At 42.7% G+C, this 19493-nt stretch overlaps 1 protein-coding gene across 1 annotated transcript in view; it reads right to left on the bottom strand.

Moving 5' to 3' along the window:
• PIGB (phosphatidylinositol glycan anchor biosynthesis class B) overlaps nt 1–19198 on the bottom strand; it is a 55003-nt gene extending 35805 nt beyond the window's left edge. Inside the window, exons 1-6 of the mRNA XM_082252831.1 lie at nt 19050–19198; nt 14782–14929; nt 4907–5027; nt 3983–4087; nt 567–697; nt 341–481 (exon numbers count right to left, since the gene is read on the bottom strand). Coding sequence (XP_082108957.1) covers nt 341–481; nt 567–697; nt 3983–4087; nt 4907–5027; nt 14782–14929; nt 19050–19176 — 773 coding nt within the window. The 5' untranslated portion in view covers nt 19177–19198. The remainder of the gene's footprint in view (nt 1–340; nt 482–566; nt 698–3982; nt 4088–4906; nt 5028–14781; nt 14930–19049) is intronic.
• Between the last annotated feature and the right edge of the window lie 295 nt (nt 19199–19493).

Raw genomic sequence — 19493 nt, 5'->3', positions numbered from 1 at the left:
AGAATACAATGGCGCTGTGGGAGGGATTCCCTCATCCACCTCAAATGTATGGATGGGGGAAATCAGATTACTTTTTTCCCCTTCATCCTATTTAAATGAAGCCTTACCTGCTTTAGGCATTCAGAGAAGCAGATAAACCAGTGCTGGTACAGTATTAAAAAAAAAAAAAAAATCAATAGGGTATCCAGCACCACAAATAACTTTATAGGAGTATGGCTACAGCCTATAAAACATTTGAGTTCACTTTATAAGTGTACTGATATATTTGCATACCTAACCCACAGAGCTTGTAAAAGAATGTAAAGCAGGTTATTCACTTGAATTCAATGTAAAGACTTACCCAACAGGTAAACATTGTTGTAGCACCAAATCTAGTTTTTTCGGCTCTTTAAAGAAGTGATAGATGAGTAATGGAATCCAAAGAATGATGGCAGTTGGTCGGATAAGAAAAGCCAAAGCCACAAACAGCAAGTATTTCGTACTAGAAAACAAGAAAACCGGTTTAGAATGACAATCCACGGCAAAGTCAGATAGAAAAACTAGACAGACAACTTCTTCCCTTTCACCTGCTCTTTGTAGGTGAACCTTCCAGTGGGAAGGAATACAGAGCCAATGTGCCAAGTACAGTTTCCATGGTGTTTGTGAGAGTTCGTGTGCAACAAAACCAGGTAAACCAGGAACACAGCTGACAAAAGTACTGGAAAAAAAAAAAAAAAAAAAGTGTTAACGGGTACATAAAAAAAAAAATCCCAATCCAAAAGTGGACTCAAGATAAAAAGCATGCCTCTGTTGCCTATAGCCAACAATTAGTCTCTACCTTTGTATTTGCCATTAGGCTGGGTCCACACTGATGCGAATTGAATGCGGGTTTCACATAACAGGAGAGTGTGACCGACTCTCAATGGGGCCGGTTCACACACCTTTGGGGCTGGCCACATTGGAAAAGGGTCCTGTGCGTCTTTGGCTCAGTTTCAGGTGTAACTTCAGACCGGATTTGCACCTGAATCGTTAACAAGGGACACCGGATGCCCTGCTGTGACCTACGGCCACATTAGTGTGAATCCAGCCTTAGGGAAATGACAGCTGGAATTTCATTGGATGAGATGGGTAGTCAGGTTCAACCAACTTTTTTTTCTGCTCTTAGGAGAAAGGTGTTTTGGAGAGAGTTAAGGCAGCTTTTTGTACTGGACCTGCATTTTTTCCCCCCCCTCCCTGCAGTGCACAAAGAACGCTCTGTTCTGCAAGTTGTGGTGTGCTGCAGTGTGGTTCCACCAACACCTATTGTACTGTGCTAGTTGTGGTGCCATTCTAGTAGAACTGCAACAAATGGAACATAGTGCTATGTGTTACGGCAATCCATGATAAACTGCTTGTTTTACTGCAATGCATAGGTATGAATCCAGCCTAAAGCCAAACTCCACTCAAAGCACTGGGTTCTCTGTAGGATTATACAATGAATTTCCTTAAATTGATGACACAGGAAACCATTAAGGAAAGGTTAAAGCAATGGCCGTGTTAGGAATGGAATAAGAGGAGCTGAATGTACTTGGCAGAGGATCAACTTCTGTCACATTCTACCCATCATGGGAAATATTGTTTTGTTTGGAGTTTTGTTTAGGCAAAATTTGATTTCTCACAGTTATTTTCAGACTTCTCAAATATTTTCTAGTATCTAGTTGTGTGCCATTAACGTGTATCTAAAGCCAATTTTATTTTTACATTTCGATAGAGCAGGGATACATTAGTATCCCTGTGATGTTTTTAATACTTCATCCCTACTGGGGAGATTCTCTTTTCTGCTGGTCCTGGTGGCCACTGTCAACGAGACTAAAGTGATGGGAAATCCAACATTTTTTTATCTGTCACTGAAAGAGTAATCAAGGGTACATTTTCCACAGGAGGCACTTGTCCCAGTGGCAGGTGTCTAAGAGCATTTCCATCAATTTGGAGAGATCTCTGGACTTCTGGTTATATCTACAGGCCAGAAAGTGTAGGGTAATCTTTGCAATGGCACATTGATGGGAGGGGGGGGGGGGACCAACACCACACACAGGAGTTTCACCATTCACTACACACATACATGTTATATATTCAGCACAACAATTCCAGATACAACATGCGTAGCTCAAAAAAAAATGAAAGGAACACTTTTTAATCAAAGTATAGCACCAAGTCAATTAAACTCCTGGGATATTGACCTGGCCAGTTAAGTAGTAGAGGGGTTTAATCAGTTTCAGCTGCTTTGGCGTTAATGAAATTAACAGGTGCACTAGATGGACAACAATGAAACAACCTCCAAAATAGGAATGGCTTTACAGGTAAAAGGCCTCTGACTTTTTTTCCCTACTCATCTTTTCTGACTGTTTGACCCTAGCCAAATGCAAAACTAGTGAAAGTGTCACTACTGGTAGTGGTGATACCTGCACCCTATAGAGGTTGCACAGGCAGTCCAGCTCCTCCAGGATAGCACATCAATACGCGCCATTGCCAGAAAGTTTGCTGCGTCTCCCAGCACAGTCTCAAGAGCGTGGAGGAGATTCCAGGAGACAGGCAGTTATTCTAGGAGAGCTGGACAGGGCTGTAGAAGGCCCTTCACCCATCAGCAGGACCGGTATCTGCTCCTTTGTGCAACGAGGGACAGGATGAGCACTGCCAGAGCCCTACAAAATGATCTCCAGCAGGCCACTGGTGTGAATGTCTCTGACTAATTAGAAACAGACTTCATGAGGATGGCTGAGGGCCCGACGTCGTCTAGTTGGCACTGTGCTCACTGCCCGGCACCGTGGAGCTTGATTGGCATTTGTAACTGAACATCAGAATTGGCAGGTCTGCCACTGGCGCCCTGTGCCTTTCATAGATGAGAGCAGGTTCACCCTGAGCACATGTGACAGACGTGAAAGGGTCTGGAGAAGCCGTGGAGAACGTTATGCTGTCTGTAACATCATTCAGCATGACTGGTTTGGTGGTGGGTCAGTGATGGTCTAGGGAGGCATATCCATGGAGGGACACACAGACCTCTACAGGCTAAACAATGGCACCCTGACTGCCTTTAGGTATCGGGACAAAAACCTTGGACTTAGTGTCAGACCGTTCACTGGTGCAGTGGGTCCTGGGTTCCTCCTAGTGCACAACAATGCCCGGCCTCATGTGGCGAGAGTATGCAGCCAGTTCCTGGAGAATGAAGGAATTGATACCATTGAATGGTCCCCAAGCTCGTCTGACCTAAATCTAATAGAACACCCCTGGGACATTATGTTTCGGTCCATCCAACGCTGTAGGTTGCACCTCAGTATATTCAGGAGCTCAGTGATGCCCCGGTCCAGGAAATATCCCAGGACACCATCCGTCATCTCATTAGGAGCATTCCACGACGTTGTCAGGCATGCATACAAGCACGTGGGGGCCATACCAACTACTGAGTACCATTTTGAGTTGCTGCAATGAAATTTCAGCAAAACGGACTAGCCTGCTGCATAATTTTTTCACTTTGATTTTCAGGGTGTCTTTGATTGCAGCCCCCTTTCGTTCCTAACACATTACCCAGTCCATACCAGTATAGATATCCAGCATGATATTTTTCTTCATTGAGATCCGATGTGTTTTCAAAGTGTTCCATTAATTTTTTTTCAACAGTGTACATATTACAACTTAGCATACAACAGGAGAGACACTACGGGGAGAGACACTATGGGACACATCCTATGCACATATGTATGTCAAAGGTGCAAACACAAGTACTTATTATATGGGAGGGGGGGGGGGGGGAATCCTAAACCCCAAGTAAAAGGGATAATTAGGGGAAAAAAGTATAGAAAAAAAAGAGTCCCTCTCAGTCCCTGGCCCATATTCCCAGACCATAGTGTCTGCCAGGAGTAGAAGGACCCACCTATTGCTTTTGGGATACTATACTTGCAACTCCTGCTGTGCTTACGATTGATTGTCCTAAAAGACATCCAAATGATCAGATTAGGATTTTACATACCACCCATTTTGCCACATTTGCATTTTCCAGGCGCTTCATTAAACCGTACAGTCTTACATCTGCAAGGCCAGAAAATACAGCCTGTATCAATCTTGGAATCCAGACCTATAAAAATATTATTACATTTTAAAGTTGAACATATCATACATGTTTTACATTGGTGAATGGATTTTATATGAATATTCAGCGCAGGAAGCTAAGCCAACAGAGAAGTCCCTTCCTCCCATTAGAGCACCGCCACACCTAAAATAAGGTACCTACACTTATTTGCCCAGCACTCTTATAAAAAAAAAAAAAAAAAAAAAAAAAAAGAGTGCCTGTGCTTGGATAGCAACATAAAACTGTATTCCGTGTGAGCTGTTTGATTGCTTTTAGCGCCACTTAAAGTAGAGGTGAAAGCATATCCCTGTGTCCCAGAACATGAGGTGCAGGCTTGTCCTAATACCAATCCAGGGAGTTAGTAAATGTAAAGAGGAAAGAATCGTTGCTACTCCTGACCAGCCGAGGTAAATAAACGATAAAGAGTGGCCTCAGTCTACAGGTCTCCGCCACACACACCCTGATGCATTTCCCCCCGCCCACCGGGGCTTAATCATAGGCCCTATAATTGGGCCCTGCTGGGCAAGGGGAAATGCATCAAGGTGTGTTTGGTGGAGACCTGTAGACTGAGGCCAATCTTTATGGTTTATGCAGCTGGGCTGGTTGGAAATAGCGGTGATCCTTTCTTCAATACATAACTATATTTAGATTATTAATCACAATAGACATCCATTGGCCACCAGGGTGAGATCAAATGTTTGTTTGCCAGCTTAAAATTATTCTGAAAATTCCCTATTGGGATTCCCTGAACTACAAACCATTTAATTTATCAAAGATATTCAGATACTTATCAGTCTGAAATGTAAGAGAGCTAAATATACATACCAAATAGAAGACTTCATCCTTGCCAATCCAATCCAAAACTTTGTACACAGATGCAAAGAGCAGCGGGTATGTGAAGCCCCTCAGTCCTTCATTCCACTCCCATGTTAAATAGCCATAATTACTATTGTTAAAGTAAAATAATATTCTTTTTGATCATTTGATATGTAAAGAAAAATGCAAAATGCTGTATATTTACTATGGGTATTTATAAAAGTGCTAACAATTTATCAAAATGTACAATTTTTAGGAAAAAAATAAGGCAATATTTGAAACTGATGGCAACAACATCTCAAGAAAAAATTGGGACAGGACAACAAAAAGCCGGCAGTAAAATAGGCATTTGATCCCCTACCAAACAAAAATACATCTGGCTCCCACAGACTGGCTACAGTACTTGCTCATGTGGTACACAGATTAGTCCTGTCAATTTAAGAAGGTGCTCCTAACGGCAACTCGTTATGTGTATAAGAGACACCTGTCCACGGAATCCTTCTTCCATTTAACCCTCGGCATCGTGAGCAAGGCAAAAGAGCTGTCAAAGGACGTCAGGGACAAGATTGTAGACCTGTACAAGGTTGGAATGGGTAACAAGACCACAAGCAAGAAGCTTGGTGAGAAGGAGACAACTGTTGGAGCAATAATTCGCAAATGGAAGAAATACAAAATAACCATCAATCGCCCTCGGTCTGGAGCTCCAAGCAAGATTTCGCTTCATGGGATAAGGATGATCATGAGAAAATTGAGGGACTACACGGGAGGAGCTTGGGATTGATCTCAAGGCAGTTGGGACCACAGTCACCAAATAAATCATTGGTAACACAGTAAGCCGCCATGGATTTCCATGGGAGCTGAAACTTAGAGTTGCCAAGCGACAACCAAGAAACCTTAAAGATCAAAGGCCCGTACACACGATAAGAAAATCGTAAGTAAAATTTTGTCCGAACGAACGATCTGCCGATTTTTGGATCGTTCGTATAGTGCTTTCAACAGCCGAATATGAAGTTTCGTACAACAAAAACTGGATGTGCAGGCTATAAAATTTTTATCGTACGGGAACACAAAGTCCAATTTTCGTTAGTACAGTTTTCTTCCGAAAAAAATCGTAAAAGCAAGACTAGGTATGCTCGGAAACTAAAGAATACATACAAATTCATTCAACACATGACATCACTTCTGAAGTTGAATTCTTTCGTACTAAGTCATGTTTTGCTTGGGGATCAAGTACTTTTACTCACTGAACTGCAACTCAATTTATACCATTTGTATGATGTGTTTTTTCTGGATTTCTGGTTTTGCAACTAATAAAAAAGATCAGTAACATGATTGGGTATAAAAAGAGCATCTTAGAGAATCAGAGTGTCTAGGAAGTAAAGATGGGTAGAGGTTCACCAATCTGAGAAAATCTGGGGTTCATTCACTAAAACTGGTGCACACAAAATCTGGTAAAGCTGTGCATAGTAACAAATCACCTTCCAGGTTTTATTGTCAAAGCTTAATTGAAGAAGCTGAAGTTAAAAGCCGATTGGCATATGGAAAGGGCAGCTTGCACATCTGGAAAGGCACCATCAAAGCTGAAAGATGTATCCAGGTTTTCGAGCAGCATATAGTCCCATCCAGATGATGTCTTTTTGAGGGAAGGCCTTGCAAATTTCAGCAGGGCAATGCTAAACCACATACTGCATCCATTCTAACAGCATGGCTTCCTAGTAAGAGTTCAGGAGCTTAACTGGTCTGCCTGTAGTCCAGACCTTTCACTAATTGAAACCATTTGGCACATCTTGAAACAAAAAAAATGCGACAAAGTACACCCAGGACTGTTGAGCAGTTAGACTTCTATATTAGGCAAGAATGGGACAACATTCCTCTCCCAAAACTCTAGCAACTAGTCTCCTCAGTTCCCAGACATTTACAATTTGTTATTAAAACGAAGAAGGGATTCTACACTGAGATAAAAATGGCCTTGTTCCAACTTTGAGACTTGTTGCTGCCATCCATTTCAAAATTACCTTATGTTTTCCTTAAAACGGTATATGTTCTCAGTTTAAAAGTTGAAGTACAGCCAAAGCTCGTTTGGCTGTACTTCCCTTGTGGATCACTCCTGTGACCCATTTTCAGCAGATAGGATCTGTCGACTGACACCACAGATCCGGTCCAGGCTTGGGCATGATCATGACAATGAAGCCGGGATCTGCTCACATGCCTGGACCGGCACCCAGGACAGCCTCTCAGCGAGCAGCTGAAAGCCTGAACCGCCGCTCCCGCTCCCTCCACAGTCCAGTGCTCAAGTGAGCGAGGGGGGACAGAGCAGACAGCGGTGACTGACAGCCATTAGCTCTACGCTCAGGGAGTCTGGAGAACCGAGCGGTCAGCAAAGTTTTCTCATTCGGTTCGCAGTCTTAGAGCCTGTGGGGGATAGATGCTGCATCAACCTAGGGAACTAGGATTCCCATAAAAAAAAAAAACCCCACCATACATTTCTTTTACCCATTTGATATGTTTCTATTGTGAATAAAAATTTGGGGTTATGACATTTGCAATTCATTGAATTCTGGTTTTATTTTGCACAGTGCCCCAACTTTCTGGAAATTGGGGACTGTACATATTGAACATTAAATGTGTGCAGAAACAAAGAACTTTTGTGGTACCCAGAGATTACAAGCTCTGGGTTTTTATTTAAAAAAAAAAAAATGCAAATGTTTATTAACATAAATGTAAAAACAATTCAACAATCACATACAGGTATCCTGCGTATGGACACTTTTTTTTTTTTTTTTTACAAAACCACTGACCTTAGAAGTCCTTGTTTCTGTACATATTCCTCTAGGATTATAGGATGTAGTGCCTTTTACTCGGAGCCCACCTTAACAGACAGTACCTGATTTCTCTTATAAATTGTACATTCATATCAGCCACAGGAGCCAATTAATCTACCAGCATGTCCCTGAAGGACACTGGAGTATCCAGAGGAATCTCACGCAAACAGAAAAAGAACGTGCGAATTTCACGCAGGTAGTGCCTTGGTTGAAACTCAAACTTATGAACCTAGTACTGTAGGGCAAAAGTGCTAACCACTAAGCCACTGTGCTGCCCAATATGTGTATTATATCATACATGTCAACGCTTGTGCTGCACATTGCATTGAGTGCTCATTCATAATTAATGGACTATCTTTGTCCCTAAAAAAATTTCTGCCTTGTGTGATCTGTGCCCCAATGACCTCTGTGACTAATGACCCTAGAAGCAACAAGGACTTCATAAATTTTGGATACAGAGCCATCAGTCCCTGGCTGCTACAGCCAGGGAATGGTGGACCCCTCTAACTTGAGGGGTCTAATAGACCCCTCAAGTCTCCATAAATGACCTGCCCACCTTTCCAAAGCTATCACATAGGGGGCTTGTTAGCCCTCTTGTGATAACAAAAAAAGGTAAATGGAAAAAAAAATAATAATAAATACCCCCATCTTCATACACAGAAATGCAAACAGATTGTACTACACATACTGTATGAGCCATTAATGCAAACAATAATTCGAGCCATAATTCACAAATAACTACACTGATAACCTGTAAAGACTTTTAAAGCAAATGACAAAATTTTAGATACTGTAGTTTGTCATTATTTAATGGGTGCACACAATTTTTAAGTGGAGTGCCACCTATTTTTGTGCTTATTAAAAGTCAGCAGCTACAAAAAGAAGTGTAGCTGCTGACTTACACACACTCACCTGTCCCTAACCTGTCCCACGGTCCAGCGATGAGCCTCCGTTCTCTCCCTCTTCTCCCAGCGGTACCGGCATCACTAGTGTGGGCACCCGGCTAGGATAGCTTGTGGCTTCACAGCCCGGTACGCACCGCGCATGGGCGAGTCGCACTACACTTTCTGAGTGGACGGGCAATCTTCTGGGACCTGTGAGAGAGGAGAACTTCCGCTTGAGCTGCCTAGGCGGCCCGAGCGAAAGTGGGAGTGGATACCTGTCAAATCTAGGTACCCGCTCCCCCCCCCCCCCAAAAAAAAAATGACATGCCAAATGTGGCTTGTCAGGGGGTCAGGAGGCCTTAAAGCAGAAGTTCCACTTTTGGGTGGAACTCTGCTTTAAGTCTTGACACGTTTGGTATTAATTTACTCAACATCCTCTTTTATATTTAAGAATATTTAAGCAAAAAGTGGGTATTACAGTGCCTTGAAAAAGTATTCATAACCCTTAAAATTTTTCCACATTTTGTCATGTTACAACCAAAAATGTAAATGTATTTTATTGGGATTTTATGTGATAGACCAACACAAAGTGACACGTAAATGTGAAGATGAAGGAAAATGATAAATGGTTTTCAAACTTTTTTACAAATAAATATCTGAAAAGTGTGGCGTGCATTTGTATTCAGCCCCCTTTGCTCTGATACCCCTAACTAAAATCTAGTGGAACCAATTGCCTTCAGAAGTCACCTAATTAGTAAATAGAGTCCATCTGTTTGTAATTTATTTCTGTATAAATACAGCTGTTCTGTGAAGCCCTCGGGAGGTTTTTTTAAGAGCCTTAGTGAACAAACAGCATCATGAAGACCAAGGAACACACAAATTGAACAATATAATAACGCACACATACGCATACACACAAAAAAAATGTGTTTTCAAATCTTGCAAGGCTATTTAAAAACACCTGCTCTTACAAAGTAAATATGGGGATTTGGTCACACCATATGGCCATACTGTGCTTAAGCCCACCACTACGTCAAAGTACCCCATTTTCAGTGGGTCCTACACTATTCATAGAGAAGATAATCCCACTTCTCAAAACCATAGGGCAATACTCACTCCTGTCATGGGAGAAGTTTGCAGGCTGCAGATTCCTCTGCTAGAACTGCAATGAAGGGACACCTCCTGTAGCTACTCACAGGTGGACCATGCTAATGAGGTTTCGGTGTGGGAGAGTGGGGTGCTCCACCCACAAGTCTGGTCAGGACTATACATTAAACAAAAAAGATATTGGGGTGGCACACCCTAAACGCACAATTCTCAGGTTGGTGCTGCTACACCAGACAGGTCAGGGAATGTTGTGGTGAAGTTTAAAGCAGGGTTATAAAAATAATAATAATAATATCCAAAGCTTTAAAAATCTCACGGAGCACTGTTCAAGCCATCATCTGAAAATAGAAAGAGTATGGCTCAAATGCAAACCTACCAAGAAGTGGCCCTCTCCACCTAAACTGACAGGCCGGGCAAGGAGAACATTGTTCAGAGAAGCAGCCAAGAGGCCCATGGTAACTCTGGAGAAGCTGCAGCGATTCACAGCTCAGGTGGGAAAATCTGTCCACAGGACCACTATTAGTCGTGCACTCCACAAATCTGGCCTTTATGGAAGAGTGGAAAGAAGAAGCCATTGTTATAAGAAAGCCATAAGAAGTCCCGTTTGCAGTTTGTGAAAAGCCATGTGGAGGACACAGCAAATCTGGAAGAAGGTGTTCTAGTTAGATGAGACCAAAATTGAACTTTTTGGTCTAAAAGCAAAATGCTACGTGTGGCGGAAAACTAGCACTGCACATCAACCTGAACACACCATCCCCACCCTGAAACATGGTGGTAGCAGCATCATGTGAGGATGCTTTTCTTCGGTAGGGAAAGGGAAGCTGGTCAGAGTTGATAGGATGATGGATGGAGCCAAATACAGGGCAGTCTTAGAAGAAAACCTGTTAGAGTCTACAAAAGACTGGGGCGGAGGTTCACCTTCCAGCAGGACAACGACCCAAAACATACAGCCAGAGCTAGGCTTGTGACGGTATCAGATTTTCATGCTGCGATTAATTGATTAAGGTTTTGCCACGGTATACGGTATTATCACGGTATTCTATTATTAAATTTAAATTATTAAATTTCCACCTCACTTCAATTTCATTGCTGAATTTAGGGGCTTTGGTTCACTTATGCACATTATTATATAGTCAGTCAGTACAGACTCTGTGAACCAGGCCTAAAATAGGTCATCAAGCAGTGTCTGGCCTAACTGGTGATAACTGGTCCTGGCGCTCGGCTCCGATCCGATGGCCTGGTCATTAAGAGGGCAAATCCTTGTGGTCAAGAAGTGGTTAAACCTGAAGGAGGTGTTGTTTATAAATTACTTTACTATTGCTTTAGGCCTGGTTCACATGTATGCGGGTTGGAGGTTCGCATGTATGCGCGTTGGTGGTTCGCATGTATGCGGGTTGGTGGTTCGCATGTATGCGGGTTGGTGGTTCGCATGTATGCGGGTTGGTGGTTCGCATGTATGCGGGATGGCGGTTTGCATGTATGCGGGTTGGCGGCCCACATTTGCACAGGCATAGCAGCCCATTGATTTGAACGGGCTGCTATGCCCTCATTTTCCGCAGAAAAAAGGTGCATGCAGCATTTTTTTTAAAATTCAGTGGCCTTGAAATCCATCCTGCTTTTGCACCATGCGACTAACCTGCAGTTCCTGCTCTGGCAAGCTTTCTGCATTTTTTGTATACGTGGGCACGGCATTTAAAAACAGTTTGCGTGTGCAGCAACGGCAGGTAAGTCGCATGGTGCAAAAGAAGGATGGATTTCACGACCACTGCATTTTTTTAAATTCTGCATGCACCTTTTTTCAGCTGAAAACGCAGGCATAGCAGCTCAAGCCCATTCACATCAATGGGCTGCTATGCCTGTGCAAATGTGGGCCCCCAACCCGCATACATGTGAACCGCCAACCCGCATACATGTGAACCAGGCCTAAAGCAATAGTAAAGTCATTAATAGATAAAAACACCGGTCCTCCTGCAGGTTTAACCACTTCTGGATTGCAAGGATTTGCCCCTTTAAAGACCAGGCCATCGGATCAGAGCGCCAGGACCAGTCATCACCAGGTAGGCCAGACACTGCTTGATGGCTATATAATAATGTAATGTGGGCTGCTATGCGCGCGTGTGTCTGTATATATATATATATATAAGAGCTGCACGATTCTGGCCAAAATGAGAATCACAATTTTTTTAGCTTGGAATAAAGATCACGATTCTCTGTGTAACAAAAAAAAAATGGGATAACTTTACTGTTACGTTTTTTTTTTTATTATTCATTAAAGTCTATTAATTGCGTTTGAAAGACTGCTGCGCAAATACAGTGTGACATCAAATATTACAACAATCACCATTTTTTTCTGTAGGGTCTCTGCTAAAAAAATATATAAAATGTTTGGGGGTTCTAAGTACTTTTCTAGCAAAAAAAAAAAACTGATTTTAACTTGCAAGCAACAAGTGTCAGAAAAAGGTCCAGTCTTTAAGAGGTTAAACTTCCTTTCTCCCTGGCAGAGGGAAGGAAAAAATACAATGTAATCATTTTTGTTTATAGTTACTGGGAGACTTAATGCTGAAAGGCATTAGCTGTGTGAGTGAATGAGTCATCCAGCTCACTGAAATGTATCAATTCACAAGTCAGGCAGACTTGACAGAGAAACTCTGTATTTTAAAAATGCCACAACAACAATACCGTGGCTATGCAATACCGCGATATATCGAATTACCGAAAACCGGCATATGTCTAGCCAGAGCTACAATGGAATGGTTTAGATCAAAGCTTATTCATATGTTAGAATGGCCCAGTCACAGTCCAGACCTAAATCCAATTGGGAATCTGACATGACTTAAAAATTGCTGCTCACAGACACCTTCCATCCAATCTGAAAGCAGTTGAGCTATTTTGCAAAGAATGGGCAAAAATGTCACTCTCTAGATGTGCAAAGCTGGTAGAGACATCCCCAAAAAGACACACAGCTGTAATTGTATAAGTCGCGCTAAATTGAAAAATAAACAAATAAATGTCCAACTGTTTAAAGTCCCAAATATCATAAAGTGACTAGTGATGTATGAAATCTTGTGCTGCTTCCAAAAGATCCCGTAGGAATTGTGCTTACCAGAACGGCAATTTTAAATTGCAGAATTCATGTGATATTGTGCCTAGGTGGCCTCTCGGACCCCCTATGCCGCAAGCTGAGCCACTGTGTTTCTCAGGGTTGCAACGCCAGACCAGCCAATAAAGGAAAGAGAAGGCGCCAATAGTGTAAAAACTTCCAACAGATTTATTCACATAAGGTAGTATACTTACAAACAAAGAAGAAAAATTAGCGAAGGATGTAAAGCCGCCGGCCGGACGGCAAGGCGCATCCGTTCCCTCGATAAGCTTCCGGAGAGGACGTCAGCACGCCGTGACCTATTGGCTGGTCTGGCGTTGCAACCCTGAGAAACAATTGGTGAAGGATTCACAGTATTTGTAGTCCTACACAGTTATAATATTGATATTTTTGTACGGTATCACGCTATGGATTATTATTTTTCCTTCACATGATACACGACCACAATATTGGGAGTTCCTTGCGCTAGAATTCCATTGGATCACCTGGGCACGTGAACTCATCTCATCACATGAATTCTGCAATTTAAAATTGCCGTTCTGGTAAGCACAATTCCTATGGGATCTTTTGGAAGCAGCACAAGATTTCATACATCACTAGTCACTTTATGATATTTGGGACTTTAAACAGTTGGACATTTGTTTATTTTTCAATTTAGCGCGACTTATACAATACATAATTTTTAGGGGTGTGGTCACACTTGAAGTCGCAGCTCACTACCTGTCACCTTTAGCGCGGTTATAACCTTCTTTTTATTTACACAGCTGTAATTGCAGCAATGTATTGACTCAGCAGGGCTGAATACAAGTGCATGCCACACTTTTTAGATATTTAGGCTATTTAGTTGTAAAGAATGTTGAAAACATTCATTTTCCTTCCACGTCACAATTATGTGCCACTGTGTTGCTCTATCACATAATATCCCAATAAAATACATTAAGTTTTTTGTTGCAAGATGAACAAATGTGGAAAATGTCAAGGGGTATGAATACTTTTTCAAGGCACTGTATATTGTATTTATGTGCACAGGCATCTGACACTCCCAGACACATCGAATGCCAAATAGTTTGAGGGAGACATTGGTGCTCTGTTCTAACAAAAGACTACCTGATAGCATTATTTTAAATCAGGGGTGGGGAACCTATGGTTCGGGGGCCGTATCCGGCCCACAAAGTCATTTGGTCCGGCCCCTTGTGCAGCTGAGTCTGTGTCTCTCTCAGCTGATCTGTCAGAATGGAGCCGATGCTTCTTGTATACTTCCTGCTCTGTTACGACAGTCTGAGTGAGTCACAGGCGGAGTGATATCAAATGCACTCCGCCTGTGACCAATACAAGAACCATCACCTTTTCCTCCAGCGTAGCGCTGCTACACTTCTCCTAGCCAGCATTTCCCTCCAGCAGTAGCAGCCAGAACCAGCAGTACTCACAGCAGTAGCAGCCGGAACCAGCAGTACTCACAGCAGTAGCAGCCGGAACCAGCAGTACTCACAGCAGTAGCAGCCGGAACCAGCAGTACTCACAGCAGTAGCAGCCGGAACCAGCAGTACCCACAGCATTACCAGCCAGAGCCAGCAGTACTCACAGCATTACCATTCAGAGCCAGCAGTACTCACAGCAGTACCATTCAGAGCCAGCAGTACTCACAGCAGTACCAGTCAGAGCCAGCAGTACTCACAGCAGTACCATTCAGAGCCAGCAGTACTCACAGCAGTACCAGTCAGAGCCAGCAGTACTCACAGCAGTACCAGTCAGAGCCAGCAGTACTCACAGCATTACCATTCAGAGCCAGCAGTACTCACAGCAGTACCATTCAGAGCCAGCAGTACTCACAGCAGTACCAGTCAGAGCCAGCAGTACTCACAGCAGTACTCACAGCAGTACCAGTAAATAATAAGTTCAATTACAAAAAAATGTCATTCATTTCTGGACTTAAGACCTGATTTAACCATTCATAAAGCACACGGTAATTACAATAAAGGATATTTGAAAGTCATGTTATGAGCAACTTCCAGTGATTGCCAGTATTCATCCGGAACAAAGCTGGTCTGCACCATGAAGCAGTTAAACACTCGAAAGGCAAATGTCAGCAACACAAAGATCACATTTTCTCCAAAGAGACCTAAAAGGGGAAATCAGTAAAAGAGAAATGATTAGAATATAAAACAGGGGCGGGCAATTCATTTTCTAAAGGGGCCACATGGGAAATGGAGACTGTTGTGCAGGACGGAACTTACTTCTTCTCAGAATTTGTAAGTAGGTAGACCTATAGAAAACAAACATGGAACACTAGTAAGATGAACTACAACTGCTCATGAAATAGATCTCTTTCAGGCAGGCGGTCAGGGGTGGTAAAATTGGGAGGCTGACCACCCAAAAGGGGCTTTTCACATGCCGAGGCTGGGATGCTTTGCTCCCTGGCCATGGCATTTTTAACTCAGGGTGCAGAGTTAGACAGGCAGCACCTCTTCGCAAACTCACCTATTAAGTTCAATGGGGCTGCGCTGCAACACTCTCCACATGGACATCTATTACCATGCATCTCCGAGCTCCTCTGTGAGAAAGGTGACAAGTTCAGAGAGGCATGCCGGCAGTGGAGAAATGGAGGGCTGGGCAGGGACAGCCAAAGGGCCAGAGGGGGCCCTGGGGCCACAACTTTCAAAGGTCTGATGTAAAAATAGCAAGAAAACTATGGCTGGCCAAAGACAGAACAATGTTCTCCCCAGTCTAATAAAAGATTCTATGAACTGCCATTATTTGTTTTTAGGTTTTAAATTTGTTTCATTTCAAACATTTTTTTTAATTTTTAAAGTGATATTAAAGTCTCCTTAAAAAAAACAAACATGTTATACTCACCTGCTCCATGCAATGGTTTTGTATAGAGAAAGCCGGATTCTCCTCTTCTGGGGTTCCTTCCAGTGCACCTGGCTCCTCCTGCCTTCAGGTACCCCCCCGACCCCTAAGCTACTTGCTATGGGGGGGTATGTCTGTGGGCTCAGTCCCAAGCAGTGGTTTGTGCACCCATTGACACACATAGAAACAGAAAAAAGGAACAACAGAAAAAGGCCAAGTAGTCCGCCGAGTCTGCCCATTTTTGTTTTACTTTTGTTTATTTTTTTATTATTTCTTTTGTCCTAGTATATATCTAGGTTTGTCCCAGGCATGTTTAAGGGTCCATTCCCACTAGCGCGACTTGGTCGCCTGACAAGTCGCGGTCGGTCACTCGCCATTGAATAGTACAGGACCGGTTCTAATAGGACCGACACAAGTCGCTCCGACTTAGAAAAAGGGCCCTGTACTACTTTGGGGCGACCTGGGAGCGACTTGAATAGACTTCAATTATATGAAGTACGTGCAAGTCGCGCCGAGGTCATGGTGCACGCTGTGCACCGCGACTTCACAGGTCGCCCCACAAAATCCTGTCGCGTCAGTCTGAATGGGCTGTAAAGCCATTTATTGTTGACCGTCTCACTACCTCTGCTGGAAGTTTATTCCAAGCATCAACTACTCTTTCAGTAAAATAATACTTTCTAATATTAGGTTTGAACCTTCCTCCTGTTAGTTTGAAGACATGTTCCCGTGTTCTTGATTTTGGTTTCATTTGAAAATACTGCCCTCCTTAACCTTATTCACCCCCTAATCCACAGGGCAGCTCAGCCCCGCCCCTTGCTTCCTCATCACTGAATTTGATTGACAGCAGCAGGATCCAAAGGCACAAAACTGGATTGAGATTGGGCTCATGTAGGTATTGGGGGGGGGGGGTAAACTTAAAAGGTTTGTTACCTTAATGCATTTAGCCTTTACAACCAAGTTATTACAATAAATATCAGAAAAGTTGGAGCTGGGACGGATCGGAACAATGCTCTGTGTTGGCACTGACCAATCAGAATCACTCTGATCCTTCTCAGGGACCCTAAAGAAAGAAAAAGGAGAAGAGTGGGGATTTCTAATCACTGGTTTGCCTGGACCGATACACCAGCTGGACTGTCAGCTCATCATACACAGAGGTAAGTACAGTGAAGGACAGGGGAGGGTGGCAGTGTTCGTTCACCTTTTCATTTTTTTTTTTTTTTTTTTTTTCTTATAAAGGTGGTCTAACCCTTCAAAGAGTGGGAATTAGATGTCAGGACGGCCTCTTCTTTTTTATTTTCTGAGACAGATTGGTTGATGAAGGGCGATATTTGATGAATACGTTTGAAAGATGTATAAGAAGGTGATAAGCTGAGTCCATGCACACAGCACATCATGGAGAGTTTTACTGGCAACACACACACACGGGCTGATTTACTAAAGGCAAAACAGGCTGCTCAGTCTACAGGGGAATTTTATCTTAGCACTTAGTACTGCAGCAGGCCGGCTCAACTGCGCAAAATCACAGATCTGTACATAATTTCCTGCAATAGCCACTGGGTGGCGCACGCTGATGAAGGTCCAAAAAAAGTGTCAGTTAGGTGTCCGATTTGTCTGCCGCAATGTCGCACTCCCGCAAAAAGAAAAATAATAATAATCACTGGTCGTCGCCATTACTAGTGGAAAAAGACAATAAATAAAAATATCCCATCGTTTGTAGACACAATAACTTTTGTGCAAACCAAAATCCGCTTATTGGGATTTTTTTTTACCAAAAATTACGTAGCAGAAAACATATTGGCCAAAATTGATGTAGAAATTTTGTTTTACATTTTTTTTTTTTTTTAAATATATGTTTTATAGCAGAAAGTAAGAAATATTGTTTTTTTCAAAATCCTTAGTCTTTTTGGTGTATAGCCCAAAAAATAAAAACCGCAGAGGTGATCAAATACCACCCAAAAAAAAAAAAAAAAAAAGGACATCAATTTCATTTGGGTACAGCGTCACACAGTCACGCAATTGTCAGTTAACCAGTTCTGGACCGGAAGGATTTGCCCCCTTAATGACCAGGCCATTTTTTGCGATTCGGCACTGCATTACTTTAATGGACAATTGTGCAGTCGTGCGACACTGTACCTAAATAAAATTGATGTCCATTTTTCCCCACAAATCGAGATTTCTTTTGGTGGTATTTGATCACCTGTGTGATTTTTATTTTTTGCGCTATAAACAAAAAAAAAAAAAAAGGGGACAATTCTGAAAAAAAAAAAAAAAAAAAAAAAAAATTTCACTTTCTGCTATATTACATTCCCAAAAACAAATATATATATATATATAAATTTTATTTTTTCATCCTTCTATGCCAATTTGTTTTCTGCCGCATATTTTTGGTAAAAAAAAAAAAAAATCCCAATAAGCGTATTTCAATTGGTTTGCGCAAAAGTTATGGCGTATATAAACTACAGGAAAAATTTGTCCTTTTTATTTATTTATTTTTTACTAGTAATGGCGGCGATCTGCGATTTTTTTTTAGAGGGACTGCGACATTGCGGCGGACAGATCGGACCCCTAACTGACATTTCTGACACTTTTGGGGGGACCAGTGACATTACTACAGTAATCAGTGCTAAAAATATGCACTGTTACTGTAATAATTACACTGGCAGGGAAGGGGTTAACACAGGGGTGATCAAAGGGTTAAGTGTGAGCCTAGGGGAGTGTTTTCTGACTGTGGGGGGGAGGGGCTTGTTAAATGATCATAGAGACCTGTGATCCTATATAGAAGGATCACAGGAGCTCTGTGATCATTTCAGAGAAAAGAATGGTCAGCTTTGTTTACAACAGCAGACTGTTCTCTCTCAGCGGGGGAGCGATCGCCCCTGCCGGCCCCGTGGATCGGCTTCCTCGTTGCCTAATGGGGGCGGACGCGCACCGCTCGCCCCCAGGAGTGCTCCCGCAAACCGACGTACCCATATGTATCTACGGCGGGCGGTTAGCAAGTGGTTAAAGTAACAAAGCCTTGTATCACAAAAAAATGGCCTGGTGATGAGGGGGTAAAACCTTTGGGGCTGAAGTGGTTAATGAAGGAGGTGACATTTCACTTTGAAAAGAATACCCAATCACATGCAAGGAAAAATGAAAACAGCAGCATGATTGGATGATGGGAGTCAGCAGAACTTCACCTCATTCACTAAACCAAGAGGGAATGTTTTTGCAAAAGTGAGCAGTTTTGTAAAGTTAAAAAAAAAAAAAAAATAGTAAAAACTATAAAAAAAAGTAAAATTAAAAAATAAGTAATAATAATTTAGTAAAATGTCAAATGAAAGTAAAAGTTCCTTTAGTAAATCCCCCCCATGGAGTTTATTCATATGCAGGCGATCCCATCCGGTTACCTCCCCCTGTATTGGCCCCCCGGGGGTCCTTGCTGTACAGTTTGGATTTCCTCTTCCTCAGTTGCACGGAGCGGGGGTCGCTCGGCCTCCTGAAGACGGACAGAGCTCGGCTCCGGATCGCCTCCATGCCGCACTTTGTTATGGATGGACGCCCCGCCCCATTGTCACATTCCCCCTCACAGCAACTAGAGGCTGAGTCACCCTTCGTGTGCGTCACACAGCCGCGTCCATGTTGTTGGAGACCAAGGTCACCGACTTCTGAGATAGACCTTCACAAAATGGTTCCTAATATGGAGACAAGAAACATTGTTTTATTCGCTACAGGCGCTGCGCCATTTCTTGAGGACTTGTCTACCGCAGCGAACCTGTGTGTGTGAGCGCCCATTGCACGGTTTTTATCTAGTTACAGCGGATAGCGCAAGTGGCGGGAAAAGGGCGGCTGTA

Source organism: Pelophylax lessonae, assembly GCF_965119305.1.
Source record: "Pelophylax lessonae genome assembly, chromosome: 4".
Taxonomy (NCBI): domain Eukaryota; kingdom Metazoa; phylum Chordata; class Amphibia; order Anura; family Ranidae; genus Pelophylax; species Pelophylax lessonae.
The sequence above is the reverse complement of the archived record's forward strand: the minus strand, read 5'-3'. Positions and strand labels throughout refer to the sequence as shown.